General features: G+C 39.7%; 1 protein-coding gene across 1 annotated transcript in view; it reads left to right on the top strand.

The window, feature by feature from the left end:
* Window positions 1-25,474, top strand: part of NRP1 (neuropilin 1) — a 245,907-nt gene that overhangs the window by 169,723 nt on the left and 50,710 nt on the right. Inside the window, exons 7-11 of the mRNA XM_077491091.1 lie at window positions 12,751-12,906; window positions 14,696-14,840; window positions 16,908-17,242; window positions 20,106-20,250; window positions 24,402-24,506. Of these exons, the coding sequence (XP_077347217.1) occupies window positions 12,751-12,906; window positions 14,696-14,840; window positions 16,908-17,242; window positions 20,106-20,250; window positions 24,402-24,506 (886 nt within the window). The remainder of the gene's footprint in view (window positions 1-12,750; window positions 12,907-14,695; window positions 14,841-16,907; window positions 17,243-20,105; window positions 20,251-24,401; window positions 24,507-25,474) is intronic.

Raw genomic sequence — 25,474 nt, 5'->3', positions numbered from 1 at the left:
TCCGTGGTCCATGGGCCACTGGTTGGCGAACCACTGTAATAAGGAAAATATATTTTGTACTTTTTCTTTACAGTTTTTTTAACAGGTATGATCCAGAATTTTGGCATGGAGGTTGAGTGGCCTGATGTAGTAAGTGGACCCTGTCCTTCAGTGCATGGTCTGCTTTATATGAAGACGCCAGCTGTTCCCCACTGGATAAAATCTCCTCAAATCATTTTTCAGCTGAATACTTCAGGAAATGTTTTATAGTCCATTTCTTTGGAATCAAAAATTGCAATCATTCCTATAATCTTAATTAACAATCTACTATAATAATTTGTGAAATTAATCAAGCATGGTCCCTTGAAGATTTATTCCACTCGATTCGGCCCTCTTTACATTGTCTGTCCCAAAACCATTTTGAAGGCATTGATCTCTCAACGTATGTAATAGCCTCGTTCGTTAAAAGTGGTTGTGTAGTAGAAGTGTGGCTGTCTGTTACCAACCACTTCCTGATATTTTAATGGATGCATTTTACTTTATGGTTCTAATTGAACACAATGGCTGGAATCTCTCTGAAATTATTGCCACTCTTTTTTTTCCCCCAGCCAGCTGTAATGAATTGTTCAAGCTAGACAACTGGTCAGTAATTAAGGGTTACTCATCAAGCTCGCTCCACAGTCTGAATATTGGAGTCAGCTAAGGTGCTCCTAGCCTGAAAATAGCCTGACGAGATCAGAAAAATCATTCAAATGCGCGTGCAATTAATCATCTTAATCAAAGCCATTACAAGTTTTACAACTGCAAAAATGCAGCCTGGATGTAATCCAGCGTTAATATAAATCAGATGCTATCCACTGTATGAAATAGGGAGGGGGTGCATTTGGGACCCAGGGAAAAGGAATTGTGAGTACAATTTCAGTGAATTACAATTAAATGTGGTGTAATTGCAGCATTCTGAAAGAACCTGAATGCAACAACATTCCTCATACAAAAAAAATGCCATTAAAGGCAATGGAAATAAAAAGCTCTTTGCTAAAAATGTTTTACTGTCTGAGGGTTTTAATAACCTGGAATATACCTTAGAAATAGGATTTAGCCTGAACATAAAGTCTTTCAAGTTAAACTCCAAGCAAACAGCTAAATGGATTGTTGAAACACATAAATGTGAACTGTCTTACCTGGCAACAGATTTGTCTTGTGATCCAGGCACGCCTGCCAGCTGGCATAGCCAGGATAACTGATCTCACTTTTTGCATTGCCACTTGATTACTCCCAGCCTATTGCCTAGACATGAATGATGCATCAACAACCTGATGAAGTCACCACTCTGCTGTCACCTCCTGTCAGCTTTGTTAGATTTAGGCTGCATTCACACGCGAGCGTTTCAAAGGCGCATGTTTTTACCACGATTTTACAGAATTTTTGTTTGGGTCACCAATGTAAAAGGCAGAAAAACGCCTGTAATCTGCCCCAAAGAAGCTCATGTTCTTTTTTGAGCTTAGGGCGTTTTTCAGGCGTTTTGTTTCAGGTGACAAAACGCTCAGATGTGAACAGGTGCCATTGAAATGAATAGGATTTTGAGTGTGTTTTTTAGGGCGTTTTATGAGCTGAAAACACTCAGGTGTGAATGCAACCTTACATTTTGCAATGAACTAGAACCTGATTTCACTGCTGGCCTTCGTCTTCTAGTCTGAGTACTGTTGTCATGCAGGAAGCAAGTATGAAGGCAGATTTAGGTGTTTATATCCGCCATTTTTGAATATCGTTTTGTACAGGTATGGATATAAAGCTGAATGTACGTGTGGTCAGCCTTATGCAAATAATCTTTGTGCCTATTGCCATAAAAATCTTTATACATTTTTTTAAACAATACAGCAAATGCCATATTGCAGTTTAGCCATCCAAACTTTAAAGCGGGAGTCTGCCGGGAGTTCCGCCGTTTTTTTTTTTTTTAAAAGCCAGCAGCTACAAATACAGCAGCTGCTGACTTTTAAAATAAGGACACTTACCCGCCCAGCGCGCCCGCGATGTCGGCACCCAAAGCCGATCTCTCGATCGTCTCTCGGGTGCTGCCGCCGCCATCTTGGCTATAGGAATCAGGAAGTGGAGCCTTTCGGCTTAATTTCCCGGTTCCCTACTGCGCATGCGCGAGTCGCGCTGCGCAATAAGGATGGACCCGCTGCCTCTGGGATCTGTGTGTTTCCCAGCAGGCAGTGGGGGACTTTCGGAAAGGGGCGTAGATCTACGCCCCTTTCCGCAGAGAGCTATCCCGGAAGTGGGTGCAGATACCTGTACTGTACAGGTACCTGCACCCCCCTCCCCCCTGAAAGGTGCCAATTGTGGCGCCGGAGGGGGGGAGGATTCCAATGAGCGGAAGGTCCACTTTAGGGTGGACCTCCGCTTTAAAGTTGAATTCTTAAAGTGATACTAGTCTTGTTTTTTTTTCTTTAAAAATAACAAACATGTCATTATTACCTCCTCTGTGCAGTTGGTTTGCACAGAACAGCACTGATTCTCCTCTTCTCAAGTCCCTTGTTGGCACTCCTGGCCCCTCCCTCCTGTAGGGTGCCCCTACAGCAAGCAGCTTGCTATGGGGGCACCCGAGCTGAGTCGCAGCTCTGTGTGTCATTCAGACATTCAGTTTGGCAACACCTCTCTCTCTCCTCATTGGCTAACTGACCTAGATTGAGAGCAGCGAGAGCCAACGGCGTCACTGCTGTGTCTCAGCCAATCAGGAGGGAGAGTAACAGATGGCAGAGGCACTCGTAGACATCGCTGGATCGAGATGAGGGTCAGGTAGCTATTAGAAGGGCTGGGGGGGGGGGGGCAGCTGCTGCACAATGAAGGTTTTTTTATCTTAATGCATAGAATGCATTAAGATAAAAAAAAAACCTTCTGCCTTTACAGCCCCTTTAAAGCATAACTATATAATTTAAATTAATTCTATTTTATTTCATTCATTTTAATATTCAGTGCAAACTCACCTATCCATTCATGTGCTTTATTTTATTCAGAAATCACTTTGAAAAAAAAAACATTTAGAATTTTTAATCATGGTCATCTTGAGTAAGGGCAAATGATTCATATAGCATTTACTTCCTGGAATCTATCTGTCCTTAGCTCATGCATGCAGGCAGGAGGGTGTGTTTAGCTGAGAAAGCTCCTCCTCCATTCCTGAAGACTCCTGGGATGTATGATGTCATTTTGGCCTAGGCCAGAAACCAGGAAGTGACTGATGAAATGTAAAAACAAAAAAAGTTTTAAACATATGAATATGAATATAATATACCTTCCTATTTATTTACCAATGCTAGCAGCATAAGGATTAAAACTAGTTAATATTGATTGGTGGGTTTTAGTTCTGCTTTAACTTCTTCAGAAGCCCCTTTGATAAATAGCAATCTCTGTCAGAATATTAAGCCACTGAAAAATATGTCATCTAAGTGCCCTATTTTGCATTTCAGTAATATCCCCTGTGATGTTTTTTGGGGCCTGAAAACTTCATTGATAATGGTTAGGAGGAGGGCTTCAGGTGTCACAATAATATAGCAAAGGAAAGGATGCAGACCTCCCAGTTACAGAAGCTAAGCTAAAAATCTTCATAGCTATGTACTGTACCTCTTCATTAGAACTTATGGGATGTTCTGGTTGTGGCTGGGGCTCTTCTTTAATCACAGTCATGTGCTACCATTCATCTTTCTACGCAACGTTCGGTTCTTACATCAAATCAATGTCTGATCATAGGATTCCACGAACAATTGTCAGTTATCCCGAATCATGCAAGTAAGAAAATATTCTTCATGGTTCTGTAATTTTTGCAATCTTTACCCTGAGACAATAATTGCTATACATGACACGTGTGCTGGGAAACTGAAGTGTGGAGCTGGAGAAGTGTAATTAAACTAAAGCTGTAAATGAATGAGAATTTTAATGAGTTGTAGATACATGTTTAATCCAGGGCACTGAACTGAGATTTATAGCTACAGAACTTGAAAAAAAGGATTTATCAGAACTGGAACCTTTTTGTGCGAAGCTGTTTATCATTGCTAAGCCTGAGACTTGGGCTGTGTTAGGGTAGCCACAGACAGGCCAATAAATCCAAAGCAATGTGACCATTTTGACAACATACAGGGGGAGATTTACTAAAACTGGTGCACACAGAATCTGTTGCAGCTGTGCATAACAACCAATCATCTTCCAAGTTTTGTTGTCAAAGCTTAAATGAACACGCTAAAGTTAGAAGCCGATTGGTTACTATGTACAGTGTGCACCCGTTTTAGTAAATTGCCCCCACAGTAAAAAGAGTATAGATAATCAATGTTTATTAAGAATTGTTCCAGTATTGTGGAAAATCTGAGAACAAAAGCCAGTTTTCCTTTTTGGAGAAGACCATATGTAGACTGCCCAGATCAATCAGATGGACACCAACAGCCCTCAAATTGTAGAAGAGTAGAAAACCAAACATATATAGGACTTTAAAGGTGCTCTCACATACAGTATGTACAATGTACATCATAATTACAATTCTTACACATTTTTTTTTCTTCTTCTAAAACATTGAGGCTGCTCTGTCTCACCAAGGCACATATACTCTATGATGAGTGAATCTGTTGTATAGTTTAAAGCAGTGAGTGAACTCAACCTCAGTCCTTACGTACCCCCAACGGGCATGTTTTGGGAACTTCCCTTAGATAAAATAATTCTTATCAATAGCATGTCATTGACATTGATTTAAAGCAGCTGTGCAAAGTAAAGGAAAACCTGAAAACATGGACCATTTGGGGGTACTTGAGGACTGAGGTTAAGAAGCACCAGTTTAAGGCATCCTTTTTCAACCAAGGTGCCTTGGAAAAATGCCTTAAATTTGCCCCAAAATTTCATACAAGGCTGCGGATGGATGAAACCTGCCTTTTAGTTACACAAAGCCATGGGTTTTCATTGTACACCATTATAACCTTCTAGCTGCCAACCTCCTAACGACCAAAGACATCATCAGTTGATAAGGAGGATGTCAGTTGCCTGCATATCCTCCTTGTTTGACCCTCCCTTGCCTCTTTCCATCAGCCTTGGGGTCTCATTAGCTAATAGATTAAAAAAAAGGAGGAGGGAGAAGAGAAACTCACCTTTAAGGTTGGGTGTCCTGCGTATACTCATGTTGCTGCATTATGTAAAACTATAAGAATAGTTTTTACATTTTAGAATGGGGAGCCCCAAGACTGTCCGTAATTTTGGAGGGTGCCTTGAGATTGTCCATAATTTTGGAGGGTGCCTTGAGATTGTCCATAATTTTGGAGGGTGCCTTGACTGAAAAAAGTTTGAGAAACACTGATTTAAGGTCATTGCATGTAAACCTAGATTTTTACCCTCTAAGGAACTGAGCGTAACTTACTGGGGATTAACTGGCTTGGACTAGCAGAGTGGTAAAGTTGTTATTCTTTATTTTATTCAGTTGGGATTCTATCTGAGGTTCTCACAAGTGTTTCACAGAGCCTGAGAATGTAGGATCTCTAAAACTCATAAAACATGTCATAATGACCGTTGGAATCTCCCCTGATGATACTACCATGCAGGTTTTTTGGAAAACATACTGTTCTCAAAAGAGAAAGGATATAAGAATTTTTTTTAAGAGTGGGAAGGACAACAGTATATTGTGAAACTTATTATGGCATGGTTACAAATGAGCTATTTATGGTCAGAATGGTATGCATTTTAAGGATCTAAGGATCAATGTTTTAGAAGAATGAAAAAATGTATGGGTTTTATCCGTGCAGTTGCCTCATCATCTTTTTATTTTTGATAAATAGAGTCCCATCCGAAATCCAGCCATAGACAGGCGACAGATGCTGTGGCCTCCATTTATTTGACTTGATTGGGAATTTGCAGATCAAACACTTCTCAGTTAGCTGTAGTAGTGTGAATAGGCCTTAGTAAAACATTGTATATAGTGTGTGGACCTTCAAGTGGCAATTTTGAACACTACATGAAAGGTAAACATTGAAAGGGTTTGGGAGAAAACAATGTTTCAGGGTTGAAATGTGTATATTACATCCATAAAAATCCAACAGAATAGGCCGATGTGTTTCAGGGTTTAAACACCTTCATCAGGGCTTAAAAAATAGATGTGTAGATAAAAAGTTCTTGACTCAAATTGAATGAAGCAAATTCAGAGATTCAAATTTCCAGGCACATCAGGTGAACATGCAAGGACAATAAAAAAAAAAGCATTTTTGCTTGCATATGATTGGAGGAAAGCGATCAGCAGAGCTTTCCCTCATTCCAGAGCTTCCCCTCAGATCTAGCCCAACTGCACTTGCAGTGCACAGTATATTTGCCTTTAGTAAATCAACCTTCCTGTGCATTCATGTTAACATCTTCGGCACCCAATTTGCTTCCACCAGGCTCTATTTTGTCTGTGTGAGCTCAGAAAGACCACCATTATGGGATATGGGAATAGAAAGTTGCCGAATATGTATAATAGATGATTACAGGCTGTATTGGTCCCAGAAGGGATAGAATATTTTGTACATTGTGATACATTATCATCAGCTAGCTAATCAGTGCTTGGCTATTTTCTGTTGTATAAGCTCTGAGACAGCAGAGGCCTCGTCTTCGCTTGCACTGTATTGGTCCCAGAGAGCAAAGAATAATTACTGTCTTCTGATACATTTTAATGGCACAATATATCAATAGTAACAGTGTGCTTTGTGTATTTACAGCTGCTTTATTTAATATGGCAGGTCAGTTATTTTTGTTTTGTTAACTAATATTGTTTTCCCACCAGTGAGATTTTAAGCACACGTTTCCATTTTACAAGTCTGGAGACCTTGAAATAATACAATTAATTAAAACAATGAGTTCATAGCTGGCATGCCAATGACTGCGCAATTAGATGCCAAGATGATCCAATGGGAAGGCGTGATGTCATTAATAGGATTTAAAATGACCCTTCACATGGGAATTGTAGTTTCCGATATCATCTGCAAAATTAAAAAATATTAACTGGAAAATAAAATCAGTAATTTCTGCATAATTATTTTCTGGTTGCTATGTGAACCTTGAAAATTTGCCAGGGGCACACAAAGTCACATTTTTCACAAACAGATTTTCTCAATGATTTAAGCAGCTTATGGAGTCTTGCCAGATATTTGAATTTCAATATTAGTTTAAGCTAACAGGCGTCTCTTATGCACATATGAACTGAAATTTTCATATATGAGACGCACAATGCTTTCATGTAATACTTCATGTTGAATGTTTTTTGGTCATTACAGTAGACTTGTTGATAACATACACTAGTACATTATACCTAAATGTCAGTTACACAGACCATGGGGGTTGATTTACTAAAACTGGAGAGTACAAAATCTGGTGCAGCTGTGCATAGTAGCAAATCAGCCTCTAACTTCAGGTTGTTCAATTAAGCTTTGGCAATAAATCCTGGAAGCTGATTGGTTTCTTTGCAGAGCTGCACCAGATTGTACACTCTCCGGTTTTAGTAAATCAAGCCCATTGTGTTATAGCAATATCCAGACTGGGGCTAAATGCACCAGTTCAAATTTGGGTTTTTGGTTTTGGGTTTAATACCACTTTAAGTAAACAAACCTGACCTGATCTAAAAATTGTCTTAAGTAAAAACAGTGTTGACAAGCCATCCATGTAGTTCCTAGGTTTTCCTGTGGTAAGCTGAGCATACACAGCTCAATTATTATTTTTTTTTGTTTAACCAGTGTGCTGAACAAAAAAAAACTGAACCAGTTCCTCTATCCACAAATTCGAGGAGAATACAGGAATCCTCCCCTCTGTGTCAGTGTATTCTGACATCGGGGCTCCTCAGCTGGCAGAATACACAAATCAGTGTGGCAGTGGATTGGCTGCATATGCTGATCAAAGCAAACTTTTCCAATAAGCCAGTTAATGAGAATTCCATTGTTAGAGCATCTGCTCATGAACAGGATTGACCAAAATTAGATGGATCAAAATTAAGCCATTCCCTGCTGAACCAGCCAAATTTCAAACTAATTTTTGCCAGCTTTCGTCTTCATATCAAACATTGTATCCCTTGGAAACTCCTTTGAGAGGAGCACAGGGATACGACTTCTCTTCATCTCAATACTAAGCCCCACCCAACTGTCAAAGCCCAGAGCTTATACTGCCCTATGGAACTTTGACATTTGATGGCTGAACGGCAAAAAAAGATGGCTTTAAATCAGAAGGAGAGAGACAAAATCTTAACTTGAAGTGAAGTCAAGGTGCTTTGTGGATCCCAGGTCTAGGATAACATCGTTCCACATAAACCCAGGGATGAATTTGAAGACCAAGGCTTTGTGCATATTAGGTCTGAATTTTTGCCTTAATTCACACCTAAATCGGAGCCAAAGATGTACAAAACCCTTTTTAAATGTGGCTGCCCCAAAGCTGCTCCATTAAGAGCCGGTCACATGCTCCTGTCATTCGAATAGGATGTGGGTAAACCCACATCCAATTCGCATATGTGTGAACCCGATTAACACAAGGTTTCTGCATTTCAAAAATGTTGAGCACTTTTAGAGCCAAACAAAGTCCACTTTAATGATTCTCTTAGCAGCTCAGTAATCAGCATGAAACAATTTCACTGTGCCATCCAATCATAATTTTCCTAGCATGCAATACATAATTCTGATTGGCTCTGAGTGGTCATGTGACATTTTGCTGTAATATTTCTTGCTATCACATTTATTAAAAAAGCAAAAAAAATAAAGAGCGTTTTGCAGCCAGTTAATTCACTTGGAAGTGTTGACATTAGTTTTCCATGTGGCAGTGATGCTACTGATAATTCTTCATATTTCTAGATTGGATATACAGAACAGCTGCCACTGATTGCAGGCATTTGAACGATTTAACTTTATTAACAAATGTACCACTTAATTCGAAGTTGCATGTTTCGCCAAAGTTTATAAGTCGGAATAGACATTTAAGTTTTTCTTTTTTATAATCAGTCTGTGCAAGTCAGTGGTTCTAGGCCTATCCAGTCTTAATTGCTGAAAAGCTTTAAGAGACGTCACAGAGAGAGCACAAGAGCCTAAAGAGCTCTTCATTTTGGTTAGAGCACAGGATGGAATATGGGCTTAGAACACTTTATAATCACTTGAGAGGAAAAGGTTTAAGTGTCACGGTGCATCCTCTGTACAGTGCAAACTTTCTGCAGAACTAATCATTTTATCCTAATCAAAATAATGAAGGCTTACATCTATGGTACGCAAAGCCTTGGCTCCAAATACAAAAGTATCCAATAATATGAATTAGCATATGAACGCTTTACGAGGATCGGAGACAATGGTAATGCTAATTAAGATGAGGGTCCTTGTAATCTGCCAGCGAAGATGTTATTGCGTTTTATTAATGTGCAAATAAATAAAATGAATGAGGGCTAAATATAGAACTGCTGGGAGCAGGATGTGTTTACTCATGAAGTGAACATGAAGTGGAATCAATTCGTCTTCTTCTGCTAAGTAACAAGCTCAATAGGAACGAAGTAAATCATCTGAAATCAACAATACACTGGCTTACATAAATGGCAAAAAGAAGCATGCGACCAATAAGAAATGATCTTCCCTTGTTCTGGCCAATGATAAGTGAGATTGCACTGGCTGTTACTTGCAAATCATGATTATTTGTTACATTCAGTTTTGATTTGTGTAAGTGCTTGTTCATCATGAAAGCCTTGTTCGTACAACCATTAAAAGAAGGCGCCTAGTATTCCTTCTACAAGGAAAGAAGGACCCGCTGCTCCAGGTATATAATAACCCAGTTGGAACCTAGCAAGGAGTGCCAGCCCTGGCCCGCCTCCAAAGGTTCCAAATGCCTTTATTAAAGCGGAGTTCTGCTAAAAAAAAATAATTTAAAGTCAGCAGCTCCAAATACTGCAGCTGCTGACTTTTAATAATCGGACGCTTACCTGTCCCAGGGTCCAGCGATGCGGGGGATCGAAGCCCCGATCCTGTCTCCCACCTCTCTGCGGCACCGGCATTGTAAATGTGGGCGCCCGGCTGTGGCTTCACAGCCGGGCACCCACTGTGCATTCTCGAGCCGCGCCAAGCTGCGCACTGTGACTGGCCAGGCAATCATCTAGGACCTGTGACGTGTCCCAGATGATTGCAGAGAGGGAGGGGGGGGAGAGGTGACCTCCCTATCGGTGCGGCGGTGTGCCAGGAGGAAGTTGGAGCTGGGACCCTCTGAAAAGAGGGTAGCGCCCCCCCCCAAAGAAAATGACATGCTAAATGTGGCATGTCAGGGGGTCACCTCCCTTAAAGCAGAAGTTCCATTTTTGGGTGGAACTCTGCTTTAAGATCATCGTGATGACACCAAGGACATCAGAAAATATACCATTTTCTTCCTGAAGTTAGTGCTTGTGTAGAAGGATCACTAGAAGAAAAAGAAGAATGGTTGCACATCCAAAGGTTCCAAATGCCTTTAAGATCACCGTGATGACACCAAGAACACCAGAAAACTGTCACATAGACGCGTTTCACACATACATCTTGTGCTTAATCTTTACCAATTACAAGATGTATGTGTGAAACGCGTCTACATGACAGTTTTCTGGTGTTCTTGGTGTCATCACGGTGATCTTAATAAAGGCATTTGGAGCCTTTGGATGTGTAGCCATTCTTCTTTTTCTTCTAGTGAACCTTCTACACAAGCACTAACTTCAGGAAGAAAATGGTATATTTAGTTGAATGGAACAGTGCACACCAGTGTTCAACAAAGCAATTGCTATGCTTAACACTGCACAACAGTGCCCTAAATATTATCTACACTATCCGTTTCAGTCACTTCAGGCCAATTAACAGAAAACAGAAAGCAATATATTCTTCTTTTATCTGTTACAGATCACTCCTTCTAAAAATTCTGCATTTTAATGATCCATTGGCTTCACTACTTTCTGTGTCACTGGCCTTGAATACATATGCAGGAGTTCCAAATTTGTTCCGACTTCAATAGCTGTATGAGTGACCCAGAAAGTATTAAAATCAGAGGATCGGAATGGCTTCAAGGCATGTGGCATTTGCAGAAGGAAATCAGCAATGGCAGTCATTAATGTTTTAGAACAGATTAACTTTAATTAAAGTTTATATAACAGGAACTTTTTTGCTTTATGTAGAAATCACAATCGTTATTTGTGTACCTTTAAGGAAATGTCCCTTTACTTCTGGCCTAAAGACACAACAGGAAGTAAAGGGAAATCGTTCATATCTAAAGCAGACCTTCCATCTTTTTTCATCTTTCCATCTATTAAAGTAGTAGTTCATTCAAAAACTAAAATCTCTGCATCTATAGGCATCAGGGATCTAACACTAACCTCACTATCCTTGCAAAGAAAAGATGAGTATACATACCTTTTTGGAAGCCAATCTGACCCGCTCTGACCGAATCCCATGCTGACCTGTTAGCCGTGGCTTCACTGTAGAGGCAGGTGCAGAGTAGACAAATAACAACAGAAGCCCCATAGTAAGTCTATGGGTGACATCACTTCCCATTCATTACACAGCCATTGTCAACCGTGTCCTCTGCCGAGCTTCCGCCGCTGAAGATCAGGTCAGAGCGGGTCAGATCAGCTTCCAAAAAGGTATGTATACACATTTTTTCTTTACAGAGATAGAGAGGTTAGTGTTAGAAGCGTGATGCCTATAGATGCATAGATGTTAGTTTTTGCATGGACTTCCACTTGAAATCTTCTGCCCTTCTTGTCTTAATTTTTTTTCTGCCAGTAAATACCTTATACAGCCCACTTCCTGTTTCTTGTCTGGTCATTAGCCTAGGCTTATGACATCATGCACAGCTCGCTCTCTCACTCTCGTAATAGTTTGCCAGGGAGGAGGGATGAGTCATAAGAGGGCCAATAAGACCTACGGGGCTGAAGGTGTGCCTGTGTGTGTGTGTGTGTGTGTGTGTGTGTGTGTGTGTAAGTGTGTGTGTGTGTGTGTGTAAATCCAGGAAGTGAACAGGCAGCTACTTCAGCTGCCCACAGTTAAAATGGATGCAACCAGACTTAGTGGAGTGAGATTTCTGCAGCATACTTGGCAAGTACAGAATCACTGTATATATAAAATAATGTGCAAAGTGGTTGGAGGGAAGCTTCAGAATGGCAAAGATGTTTTTATTACATATTATGTGAGCAGACTGCAATTCCTGTTTAAGAGGAATTCCCCTCTTAGACCAACTTCTCTGAAGATGTGTCACTATTGCAAGATTACCATTACCTACTCTATCTAATGTGTTATGACTTTAGGTTTACTTGCTCCCCAAAAGGCCCCAAAATATCCATCTTGCCTCTTTTGTGAACAAGGATTAGAGATTAAAAGACCTCAGTTGCTAGTGTTAATTTACCCCTTTTTTTTAGTGCCTGGTTGGACTGATTAACACAACCCTAGGAATAGCCACTAAAGCCCCATACACACTATGAGATTATCTGCTGAGTTTTTCCTTCAGATTTACCAAAACCATGTAGTAGAAGGGCCTGCCTGATTGCATACACATTGAAACTCCTAAGCTTTGTCCTCATATTATATGGTTTTGGTAAATCTGAAGGAAAAACTCAGCAGATAATCTGATAGTGTGTATGGGGCTTTAGTCTACTAGTGAAAGCTTCTAAACCTCTGATTGGCTACAAAGTGCTCTAGTTTTTAGAGGCCTTTTAATCTGACTGGCTACTGTGTAGGTATGTATTGTTTGCCTTTAGTATATCAACTCCTCCTTATAACTATATTTTTTTGTGTTCTCTTAATGCAGGTAGACCTCGGACTTCTGCGTTTTGTTTCTGGCATTGGAACCCAGGGAGCCGTATCAAAGGAAACCAAGAAGAAGTATTTTGTGAAATCCTATAAAATTGATATTAGCTCTAATGGAGAAGACTGGATTACATTAAAAGATGGAAATAAACCTCTAGTAAGAATCAACATTCTGTTTTTTTATGCCTGTAATTTAAAAGCCATAGCAACTATTAAGCATAAAAAATATATACCATGACTGGCATTAAATGCCTTAAAACACATTATTAAACATCGGTACCATTTCTGTTTAATATGTTCGCAGTCACTTTCAGAAACAAGCTTTCCCAAATGGGCCTGTTCAATTTAAAAGGACTTAGGAGACTCTTATATAGAATGCAAGTAAAAGGAGCTATAAAAGCACAAAGGCCCCTAAACAGATGAAAAAGGAACCATTCTAGTTACAAAAAAAAAAGGAACAAATCTGTCAAGAGCAAGCACAGTATAGGCATGTTTATAAAGCACAGTTGGAATACATAAAAAATGATTTGTGTTTAATTGTTATTTTAGGCCACTATTCGCTTCTGTTAATGACCAAAATAAAAATGGACTGTCCCTTAGGAGAAAGCCAATAGAATGTTTTATTATTTTAGACAGCATTACATTTTTAGAATGCAATACAAAAAGAAGATTTATGCACTGTAATAAAGTCAACTCAAGATCATTGTTTCAGTTTTTTGGTAGATTTTGATGAGGTAAAATGACCACCAGCATATTCTGCTTTTCAAAGACTCCTGTGTTGAAAGCTCCTAAATATAGTCCCCAGCTCCCCAAACTCTGCTTTCCCAACACACACATCAAACTAGCCTTGCGTTTTGAGAATTTACTGTATTTCGCCGAAAATAAAACCTAACCTAAGTTAAGATGGCCAGCCAGATGGATTTGAGACTTATTGCCGAATGACCAAGCGGAGTATAGACACAACACAAATGCACAGTTGATGCGTATAGAAATTTGATTCCCAGACAAGATGAGTGCAAAAAGAAAGAGTTATTCCATCAAGTACAAGAAAGGAATTATGGAGGACTCCTGAGACACAAATCTTATGGCTTTCTGCAAAGAGATGAAGTTACATCTTCGAATGACCCGAAAATGGTGAGCAGAGTACGATAATCTCAGTCAACAGGTGGATGAGAAAAATGCTAAGAAGCGCAAGTGTGGATCAGGTTGGCAGCCATTATGTAGATTGTTGTACTTGAATAAACAAGACATCCCCTGAAAATAAGCCCTAATGCGTCTTTTGGAGGCAGTTTTAATATAAGACCCGGTCTTATTTTTGGGAAAAAATGGTAGCTGGTAATTGAACCCAACAAATCTGACACTCTTTGAACTGACCCTTAAAGGTAAACATAGTGGTACATTTATCATCTTCTCCATCAACTATTTCAAACGCACTTCTTTCCACAAAGCTTACAGCTCTAGCAGACTAAACTAAACAGTTTTGGATATGCAGAATGTGAATTTTTTCAAATGCCAAGAGCGAAACTTTCATCCCTACCTCTTACCACCCCCAAAATAGCAAAACATGACTGTGATGGGAAGGGCAGAGGGATTTTTGGCATGTGGGCTGTGATAGATCGCCTGCCTTCACCTTTTCTAAGTTGTTCTAAGGATGGTAGTGTCAAGTGGGGGAAAACTGGGTCTCAAGAGCCTGGAGCAGAGGTCTGGCTCACTAATTTTCCTCTGGGAATTTGTTTATAGGCTGAATAATTCATATTAAGCAGTGGTTTTCTGTAAACCTTTGCAAAGGTAAGAGTTCCTTTAAAACCCCCAGTAGAGTGGCCTTTATAGCAGTTGTAGCTCAAAACACACACTTTAGTAGTATATCCAGAAGATGACAACTAATGAGTCAATGTTTTGTATACTTTTTGTGTTAAATGTATATTGCTCATTCTTTGTTGATGCAGATTTTTCAAGGAAACACAAATCCAATTGATGTTGTATACCGAGCATTTCCCAAGCCTGTGCTAACAAGGTATATTAAACTCCGTCCCGTGACTTGGGAGACTGGAATCTCTTTAAGATTTGAAGTCTATGGCTGTAAAATAACAGGTAAGGATGTCAATATGAATCTATCAAGAACCTTGCAAGTCTGAAATCTGTGTCTGAAATGTAATCACAGTCTAGAACACAGGTCGATTGCCCAAGAAGCGGAATTTATATGTGGGAAAACTAGTTACTTGACCCCATTACTGAACATTTCACCTATGTTCCTGAAAATAATGCCACTAAACCTGCACTGTGAATGAGCACTAAGGCTGGAGAACCTCTGACCTAAAGTGTGGCTACATTAATATGGGATGGACAGATGATTTCCCACAAAACAACCATATATTTTTATATAGGGACATCTACTGCTGCTTCCCTCTCTATGAGATGTACAAAATCCTCACATTTTAACTTTTGATAAGAATGAAAGGAAGCACCTTTGTTAGGTTTTTATTGTTGCTTATATTCTGTGAGGTGAGTTTGTAGAGATGTCTGTAAGGCTGGGTGCACCCGGACAAATGTTTATAGAACTATCATGCTGCTACAACATAATAGCTAAAAAAAAAACATAGAATTCGGAGGTGTGAATCATTCTCCACTCTACTAAAACCAATACTCTATAAAAACAAAAAACACAAAATAAAACACTCCACTCAAAAAAAAATAAAGAAAAAAGAAAAACAAAGAAGAAAATATCAAAAGATTCTTCAAAAAATAGTAAAAAATATTAGCAGGCATAGCCAACACTAGATGTAGAAAACAATAAAACACATTTTGGAATAAAACAAAGCACCTTGACTGGTTAGAGTCATATAATAAAACTCTTTATTGTCTCTAAACAGTATAGATTTCACTTAAGTCAAGGTCATCTAATGTAGGACCTTTGCCTTTACCTTGTTCCAATCTCTTTGTAATTGTACGGCTTTCACTGGAAAAATATTGTAAATGCAACCGTTTTATTATTTTCAAGGCAACTTTCTTGTTCAGCTTCCACACTGTTGAGACTGCACCTTTGTTATTAATTGATACCATTACATATTCACATGTGGTACATGCAACATTATTGTTTTGGGTTCGCAAGCCAATTTAGCACCAAGCAAACTGCACTGCTGATGTTCTTGAGGCCCCTGTGTGTGCAATTAAGAGCTGATTGCACCTGACTCCCACCGCCTGCTGTCCCCAGGTTACCATTTAAGCCGAAATAAACACCTGAGCACAGCTGTATAGCTTAATTTAGTATGGCATATATACGACACAGAGAAAATGTTTAGAGAGTATTTTTTTTTTTTTTGCGTGGGTGGAGGAATACTAACAGACATTTATAAAATAGTGTCAGAAGAAACATTTACAGGAAAAGCTTCTAGAGGAATTTGAACATGATATATGCTTGAAAATCTTATTAAATAACCAGTCCGTTTCAATGTTTGATTCCTGGACCATATCCTCAGCTGTGATAAATGACAGATAATCCCACACTGACTCGTAACAGAAGCCAATGTCATACTGGGACACCAGCCCATATTACTATAAATTACACCACTGTAGAAAGTGCAGAAGAACAAAATCGTTTATTTATGGCAAGCCTTTCTCAACCTTTGTTTCCAAGAAGGAACCCTTGATAAAGTTTTCAGGTCTTAGGGTACCCCACTAAAAATTATATCTACAGTTTGTGGTACATGTAGATAATGTAAATGTCATGTAGAGAATTTAAATAGAAGAATAAAGAGGGGTATACTCTATATCAGTCACTCTTTATCAGTCCTTTTCAACCAAGGTGGGATCTTCAGGGGTGCCTTGGCAAAATGTCTAAAAATTGCCACAAATTGCCCAAAAAATTTCAACAATCCAACAAGGACAATAAAAACTTGACTTTCACTGTATTTGCTGTCTAGACCTTTTTGGAGAGCCAGGTGAGAAGAAGAGAGGGGACCACCCAGACAGGCCCAATACGAAACACAATAGAAATTTTAACCTTTCCTCGCCTTCTATAGACAGTCCTTCCTCATAGCATGGTATAATTGGAAAGCAATATCCATATTTTAACAATAGTAAGATGCCCTGTGACAAGAATAGTGCATTTCTATACCTTTATGTATTAATATTAATAATTTTTTGACTTCCATCTTACAGATTACCCCTGCTCGGGAATGCTTGGGATGGTTTCAGGACTCATAACCGATTCTCAGATTACGGCCTCTAGCCAATTTGATCGGAACTGGATCCCTGAGTTTGCTCGCTTGGTAACCAGCCGATCTGGCTGGGCTCTGCCACCTTCTAACAATCACCCCTACACAAAGGAATGGCTGCAGATTGACCTTGGGGAAGAAAAGATTATTCGGGGCATTATCATTCAGGGAGGGAAACATCGGGAAAACAAAGTTTTCATGAGAAAGTTCAAGATCGCCTACAGTAATAATGGGACTGAATGGGAGATGATTATGGATTCCAGCAGGAACAAACCAAAGGTGGGAAAGGCTAATGATGATACAGTATATATACATATGTGTACCAAATCTGATGAGATACCTTCAATTTTAAAAAAATAAGTAAAGCTTAAATTGTTGGCTACATTTTTTTATTTTTTTTTACTTTGCATATCAGAACATTAAGGGTTGTATAACTTTCTTGTAATCGTTGTCTCTTGGCTATTTTATTTCTGTTTAATTTGTATGTAGAAACACATTTATATTCAGTTTCTTGGCTTGTTGAGCTATTTAGGAATATACTGGAAATCAGTAGCCAGTCTATGTTTATAGACAAATGTAGTCTACTGTATAAAAGTGCCAGCCTTGTCCATAGCAACAGGTGGAATTGATTGATTGTGATGGTGAGACATTTTTCTTTCAGCCACTTGATAGTTAAAAGGCCAATTTTTCACAACTGTTTTTCCAATTGAAAAATAATGCCCAAAAGCTTGTGTTGGCAGGCAAATGCAGTTTTGCTTTATGGTACATTCAGCTTGTATTTGAGATGCTTCTGGCCTCCTTCTGATCTCCTTCTGAACAAATTTGAGCTGCTTTTGCAATCCCATTGTAGAGGGAGAAAAACAGTTCAGATGCAAATAAATGCCCATGTATTCACAGACTTTAATATTGCTGGTGTACTCCTGCATTAGCTGTATGAATAATAAGTGTATGTTGCCCATAACAATGCATCTGATGCTACTGGTCACTTTTTCCTAGACAGAAAAAAAAGAAATGAAACACCCTATTGGTCATTATGGGGAACAGATGTTTTTTTCCTTTAAACATTGTTATACACAACACTCATGAATCTCACTGATACTACTAGTCCTCAAATTCATTCTGTGCTACATTAGCCAACAAAATACAAATTACTGATGATGATAATGAAAGCCGAAACTGATAACTAAATTATAAGTGAAATACATGGTCCTTTCTCATGTAAAGCTTTGATCTGTATCAAATATTCATGTTTCAAGATGATGTCCTCTAAACGCGCAGAATTATTAACGTGAAATATTCAGAGATCGTTTGAATAAAAGAGAATTTTATACAATCTCAGAGATAAATCTTTTGTCAGATTGCTCTGATGGAGTTTGCCATATCTAAAATTTTACAGGAAATAATGTATTTTGTTTTACCTGCATATAGAAGGAACCAAGAAAGTGAACCTATCATGGTTCAGGCAAGATTATAGCAGAAAATAGCAATATATTGAGGGAATCAATAGGGGTGTATGTAAGCATAGTTAGGTCCATAAACCTTAAAGAGGAACTCAAGTCTTTTACATAATTTGTAATAAAAACATCTTTGCCATTCTGAAGCTTCCCTCCAACCACTTTGCATATCATTTTGTATATACTATGATTCTGTACTTGCCAAATTTGCTGCACAAATCTCCCTCCACTTAGTCTGACTGCATCCATTTTAACTGTGGGCAGCTGGAGCTGCTGCCTGTTCACTTCCTGGATTTACACAGGCACACAGAGGCACACCTCCAGCTCTGCAGCTCTCATTGGCCCTCTTATTATTCATCCTCCTCCCTTCCTGGAAAACTTTCATGAGAGTGAGAGAGAGAGCTGTGCATGATGTCATAAGCCTAGGCTTTTTACCAGACAGGAAACAGGAAGTGAGCTGTGTAAGGTATTTACTGGCAGAAAAAAAAGTTTTACTATCCAAAGTTAAAACAACAAGGGCAGAGGATTTAAACAGACATGCCTCCAGCTCTACAGCTCTCATTGGCCCTCCTATGACTCATCCCCCCTCCCTTCCTGGCAAACTCTCACAGGAGTAAGAGCTGTGCATGATGTAATAAGCCTAGGATTTTTACCAGACAAGAAACAGGAAGTGGGCTGTATAAGGTATTCACTGGCAGAAAAAACATGTTTTACTATCCAAAGTTAAAACAACAAGAGCAGAGGATTTAATAGATGGAAAGATGAAAAAATGACTGAAGTTCCACTTTAACTATGAACTTCAGTTATTTTCCGCCTTTGTTTAATAAATTGTCCAAAGAGTTTGAGTTTATCTGTTTGATAAGCCCTAAAAAAAACTTTTGATCCTGCCAGGAATTCAGTGAGCTCTTAGCTTAACTTCTGTTCTCTGTCTCCGTTGCACTGATATGAAGCGTTATCAGCCCTGACTAATTTACCTATTTATTTGTGAACTACAGACCACCTCCCCTTATGTTATGGAGATGGTGAGTGGGGAGTTGGTCTGCCAACCTGCCCTAGGGGGTCAACAATACTCTTCTATAAATTAAGTATAGCGAGTAAGCATTGTCTGCATGGACAGTGAGGGGTTGATTTACTAAAGACAAATAGACTGTGCACTTTTGAAAGTGTAGTTGCACTCTGGATGTGTAGTTGCTCCAGAGCTTAGTAAATGAGGCAAAGCTTCACTTTACAAAGAACAACCAATCGCATGCAAGGAAAATATAAAATACAGCATTTTTGCATGCACATGATTGGATGATGAAATCCAGAAGAGCTTCTGCTCATTTACCAAGCTCTGGAGCAACTTCAGGTTCAAACGTGCACAGTAAATCTGACTTTAGTAAACCAACCCCTTTGTGTGACTGGCAGAATCATTGGGTAAAAATAAAGTAAAAAAAGCCCAAAAAAGAAAACTAATGTAGTCACCACATTTATGGACTGCTATGCTGCAATATATACCGTTTTGTTTCTGGGTTTATCTACACTTTGCTAAACCAATAAAAAGAGAAGACACTTAAATTATGGCTTAATAGCGGGTCAGTATATAAGTATGCACTAAGGTGAATTTATCGTCCAGAATGACCGAATCAATCTGTCCCTTGTTGACATTTTTCATGAACTTTGACTTAAACCTTCTTTCCCCTTTCTAGACATTTGAAGGCAATACAAATTATGACACCCCAGAGTTACGGACCTTTGCCCCTATCACTACCCGCTACATCCGCATAATCCCTGAAAGAGCTTCCCTATCGGGTCTTGGTTTACGACTGGAACTGCTGGGCTGTGAAATTGAAGGTAACTAATGCCATCCACATCTATATTTAATACATATTAGATATGTATATACGTCCTTATTTCTGCTTGCCAAAGAATCGGCCTGTCACGCATATTTATTGTCCTGAGAGCTGAGTTACATTATCACTAATGCTTTTGTGTCCCTTCATTGATAATCTATCCTATGGCCAATCTTTGAGGATTTACAGTCCTTAATAGAAGGGATATTAATGTCCCATACAATGCTCTGACTTCCATATCCTGTAGCTGGTCCATTATGGCCATTTGCATCTGTCATTATTGCTAATGTATATTGTTGGGGGCCAGCATCTGTTCAAGCAAATGACCGTATTGTGTCCTGCGCTTAAGTGGTTAATGAATCAATGTCAGCTAAAACGTATTACACTGTGGTTCGAGAGGGAGCAAAACCAAGGTCTCTAACGTGGTTAAAGGTGCACTCCAGCCAAACATGTATGTTCTGCATTTAACTTCACACAAGAGGTAATGCCTACCACCAAAGTAGCTTTAGAATTTCCCTTATGCACTTGGCTGTCCCCAGGGCTGGGACAAGGGGTGGGCAGGAGGGGTTGCTGCCCTGGACGCAATGGCTTATTGCAGGGTTGGCGGCGCCTTGATCCTAACCCTAAGCGAAGGTGGGGGGGGGCGTAGTTTGGCTTATTTTGCCCTTGGCACTGGATGACCTTGTCGCGGCACTGGCTATCACACTAGATAAGCACCTATAATAGCTGGCATCGTCATCTTCTGAAAGCTCCTAAAATGCAGGGCACCACATTCACAGCACTGCCCACTGCTGCCTCTACTGGAGCATGACAGGGAAGTTGAACACAGAAACTTATGTTGAAGAATTCCAGGAATAAATTTAGAGTTACTCAAGTGTATGTATAGGTTTTAAAAAAATTACATATGAATATCTCTCGTATACTACTGTTAGGCTGGTAGCAGGCTCCCAGCTACATAGTACTAGATCCATCTGCCTTTTTTTACAGCTGTGCTGTAAAACCAACCTTGGAAGCCTGAGAGATCTGGTTACATGGAGTGGTAAATGACTCTAGAAAGAGCATCCCCCCATCCCATTCTGCCATAGCAAATATGCAACTGCCTGGTTTAGTCAGTTATACATAGGCTGCCAACAAGCATGCAGTCAGTGCTTAGAAAGTTTATCATGCTTTGCAGCCTGAGAGAAAATAAATATTTTGTACCAGTAAATAAAAATGATATACAACATACATACACAAAAAAAACACTTTACTAAAGGCAAATCCACTACAAGTGCACTTGGAAGAGCACTTGGGAGTGCAGTTGCTGTAGATCTGAGTGGAAGATCCGAAATGTGGGGAAGCTCTGCTGATTTCAATCATCCAAACATGTACAAGCAAAAATGCTGTTTTTTATTTTCCTTGCATGCCCCTTTCAGATCTACAGCGACTGCACTTCCAAGTGCACTTGTAGTGCAAAGTGGATTTGCCTTTAATAAATAACCCTCCCCCACCATTATATGTGATATTTTCCTGTTGAAGTATACCTTTAATTTTATACAGGGAAATAAAAAAAAGAGCATGTAGGATGATAACACAGTGATAAAAGCACATCCCTACAATGTAAGCGCTGAATATTTTCCCATGACCGCGGTGTGTGCTTTTTGGATCAGCTGCATTAGAATTGTATTAGATATGAAGCCCATTATATATTCAGAGCTAGAGGGCATCTCCTCGCCTTATCACTACAAAGGGAAGACAAGAATCTGGCATTACATTAACTACTCTGAGCTGTTTAATGGTATCTCTATTGGGAACCCACAAGCTTAGAGGAGATAGAGGGGGGAAAAAAACTTGATTACATTCCAGAAAAGTACTAGGTCATTTTTGAAGGAAGAAACTTTTCAGAAATATTATAACTTTCTAAAACAAAAAAAAAAAAAGAAAGATATGAACAGGCAGGAAAAGATCATTATTGCAATTCTAATAATATTCTTTTCAATGCTCCAAATCTAATTTAAGAAAGTGATCTTTGTGTTGGCAGCACAGAACGGCTTTTGCTCACAATAAAATCTTATCTCTCATTGGCCAGCTGTAAATCCATATTAGTGCTGATTGCAGATACCTGAGCTCCTGTTGGGAGTTGAGGTCTAACCTTCAGCACTGACATTTCTGCACCTGACAAAAACAAATATAACATGACTATGCAAGCTCACTGGGATTGATGCAGATGAGAATTCTCCTTAAGGCTGGATTCACACCTATACATTTTTTGTGCTTTTTGCATTTTGCAGATTTGCACTACAGAACATGTTCCATGGGAAACAATGTTACATGGACTGTAGTGCAAATCTGCAAAATGCAAAAAGCACTACAACTGCATAGGTGGGAATCCAGCCCAAGGCTGGGTTCACACTATTGCGAATTGGATGTGGTTTTCTCCCCATCCAATTCGCATGTCAGGAGATTGTGACCAGCTCTTTATGAAGCACATCTCCGGAGCGGCTCCGGTGCACAGGATTCCTGTGCATCTTCTGATCTGTTTCAGGTCCGAATTCAGCCAAAAATTTGGACTGAAATCTGACTTTTTGCATTTTGCAGATTTGCACTACAGTCCATTTATCATGGTTTCCTATGGAACACTTTCTGTTGTGCAAATCTGCAAAATGCAAAAAGCACTAAAAATGTATAGGTGTGAATCCAGCCTTAGAGTGTATCTAAATCCAAAAACAAAATTTTTTTGGTTGTATTTTGGAAAGTTTTGAACCACTGTCATGTTTTTATTGCTAAGTGTAAGAAAGAGATGGAAGGCGCGTGATCTAAGACATTGATCAAGTTGTTACAGTTTATTCATATGCAAAAAAGATGAATCCATACAAAAAAGTATCTACATGTTCATAAAAACTAAGTTACAAATATACACATTAAAATTAGAAATTAGACATGCCCATGCAAGGGCAAGTACTAATATTTGTCTGATACATTTTTGAGGAAAACCCTCTTCATCAGAGCCTTGTAGAACGACAAGAAAGGTCTGTGCAGTATTGTGGACCGACAAAAAGGGGAGAGTCTAGTTGGGAAGAGTGTCACATGGTGAGTGATGAGTTCTCCTAAGCTCTAAAGCCCCGTACACACGAGAGAACTTATGTCCGACAGACTTCCGAAGGAGTTCTGCCGGAGTTCCGACAGAGTTCTGACGGACTTTTCGACTGAGCGGACATGGCCACACACAATCACACTAAACTCCGACGGATTCGAACGTGATGACGTATGACTGGACTCGAATAAGGAAGTTCATAGCCAGTAGCCAATAGCTGCCCTAGCGTCGGTTTTAGTCCGTCGGAATAGCATACACACGAGCGAATTTTTCGGAGGGACCGGGTCCGGCGGAGTTCCGTCGGAAAAATTTGAAGCATGTTCCATATTCTAAAGTCCGTCAGACTTTTGCGAATCAAAAGTCCGTTGCAGCCCACACACGATCGAATAGTCTGACGGAATCATTCCGTCGGACTTTGGATGTTCAAAAGTCCGCTCGTGTGTACGCGGCATAAGGTTCTCCACATCCCAGCGCTCTATATGTCATAGAGAGAAATCTCCCTACATAGGTTTTACATGTATATCTGCCTGCTTCCCCTTTCTACACTCTTCGGAAAGTGCAGATCGTGTTACAAATCTTGTTTCCTCTTCCAGCAGTGGGAGGGGAGTCTGGGTATACACTATGTGAGAGCTGATTGGTGGAAAGGCACACCAAAAGCACACCACCCCAGAGCTGTACTGTGAATAGATAAGCTCTCTGCTTATCTGCCTCTAAGTTCCCTCCCCAACACAAATTTCCAGCTGCTGTTATCTCCTGTGTTTCGGAGAACTTGTCAGAAGACTCGTGCTGATAACAGAGGAAAGGAGCAGCAGAAAGCAACAGCATTTAGAGCTTTGAAGAGAGATAAACACTACAGATATGCATGCTTAGGTCAAATTTCATGGATAGAGTTTACAACTACTTTACTAAGAAGACACAGGGAGCAGAAAAAAGTACTGCATGTTAAAAAAAAAAAAACAACTGCTCTTTGAGAAAAACTAACTCTTTAAGCCACTGGGCAACTTTGGAAAATCTGTTACTGCTGAGAAGATTGTGATATGACTAGAACAGAATCTTATTTTTTATATAACTATTTACAGCACCAACCTCCACTCCCACCATCCCGAAGATGGGGGCTGATGACGAATGTGATGATGAACTGATTCCTTGCCACAGCGGAACAAGCGAAGACTACAAACTGGCAGGTGAGCCCGTGTTCCACTTTATAAATCCATGTATAATTTTTTTATATGCCAGGCAATAAGTGGATGGACCTCTAGAAGAGCTCATTTGGCTTTTGATATGGCTCCTAATCAATCCTGTTTTAGTTGTTGATGCTTTGCTGCAGGTATTAAAAGAGGGATATGGTTGATATACGTGGTGTATAAAGGGCCAGACATTTCAGGCCTGTCATTGGGAAATTTTAACTTCAGGCATCAGTGCATCCCTAAGGCTGGCCATAGAACTTAATATGAATGTTTGTGTGAAAATCCCCACCAGAACATTCCTGGAACATTCTTTTTTGTCATCATAGAGTTGAATAATTCGAAAGCCCTTAAAATTTAGTTCAGATCTGCTATTTGAATGGAATTCATGATGTAGTAAACATGTTTTATTACAGTATGTACAATTTTTCCTTAACGAACACCAACTTCACAGTTAGAATTGTTTGAGAAAATGTTCTCATCCTGCTCCTTCAAATTTTTATGTCACTATGGTTGAAAAAAATACGTTGTTTTGACCCCACTAACCATTAGAACAGTGGTCTCCAAACTGCGGCACAGGGCCAGATGCAGCCCTTTGCTTGCTGTTATCTGGCCCTTGTGGCATTATTCCCCCCACTGTTAGCAACAGTGGGCCATAGTTCCCTGCCACTGACACCGACATTGGGGCACAAGCCCTCAAACTGACACCAACTATAGCACACTATTCCTCCAATTGATACTAATGATGGGGCACTATTCCTCTCATTGACCTGACACCAACAAATGGGGCACTGTTCCTCCCATTGGCCACAGTCCAGCGCCCCCCCCCCCCCCCTAAAGTTTGAGGCATAGTAAACTGAAAGTTTACTAAAAAGTTTGGAGACCCCTGCATTTGACTATCAAACATTCCAAAAATACATTTTTTGTTGAAATTCTACTAGCGGAGACAGGCTTTAGGCCTGTAAAGC

Source organism: Lithobates pipiens, unplaced genomic scaffold (assembly GCF_037356315.1).
Source record: "Lithobates pipiens isolate NorthernLeopardFrog02 unplaced genomic scaffold, aLitPip1_a1.2 Scaffold_19, whole genome shotgun sequence".
Taxonomy (NCBI): Eukaryota; Metazoa; Chordata; class Amphibia; order Anura; family Ranidae; genus Lithobates; species Lithobates pipiens.
This window is presented reverse-complemented; position numbering and strand designations above follow the sequence as displayed.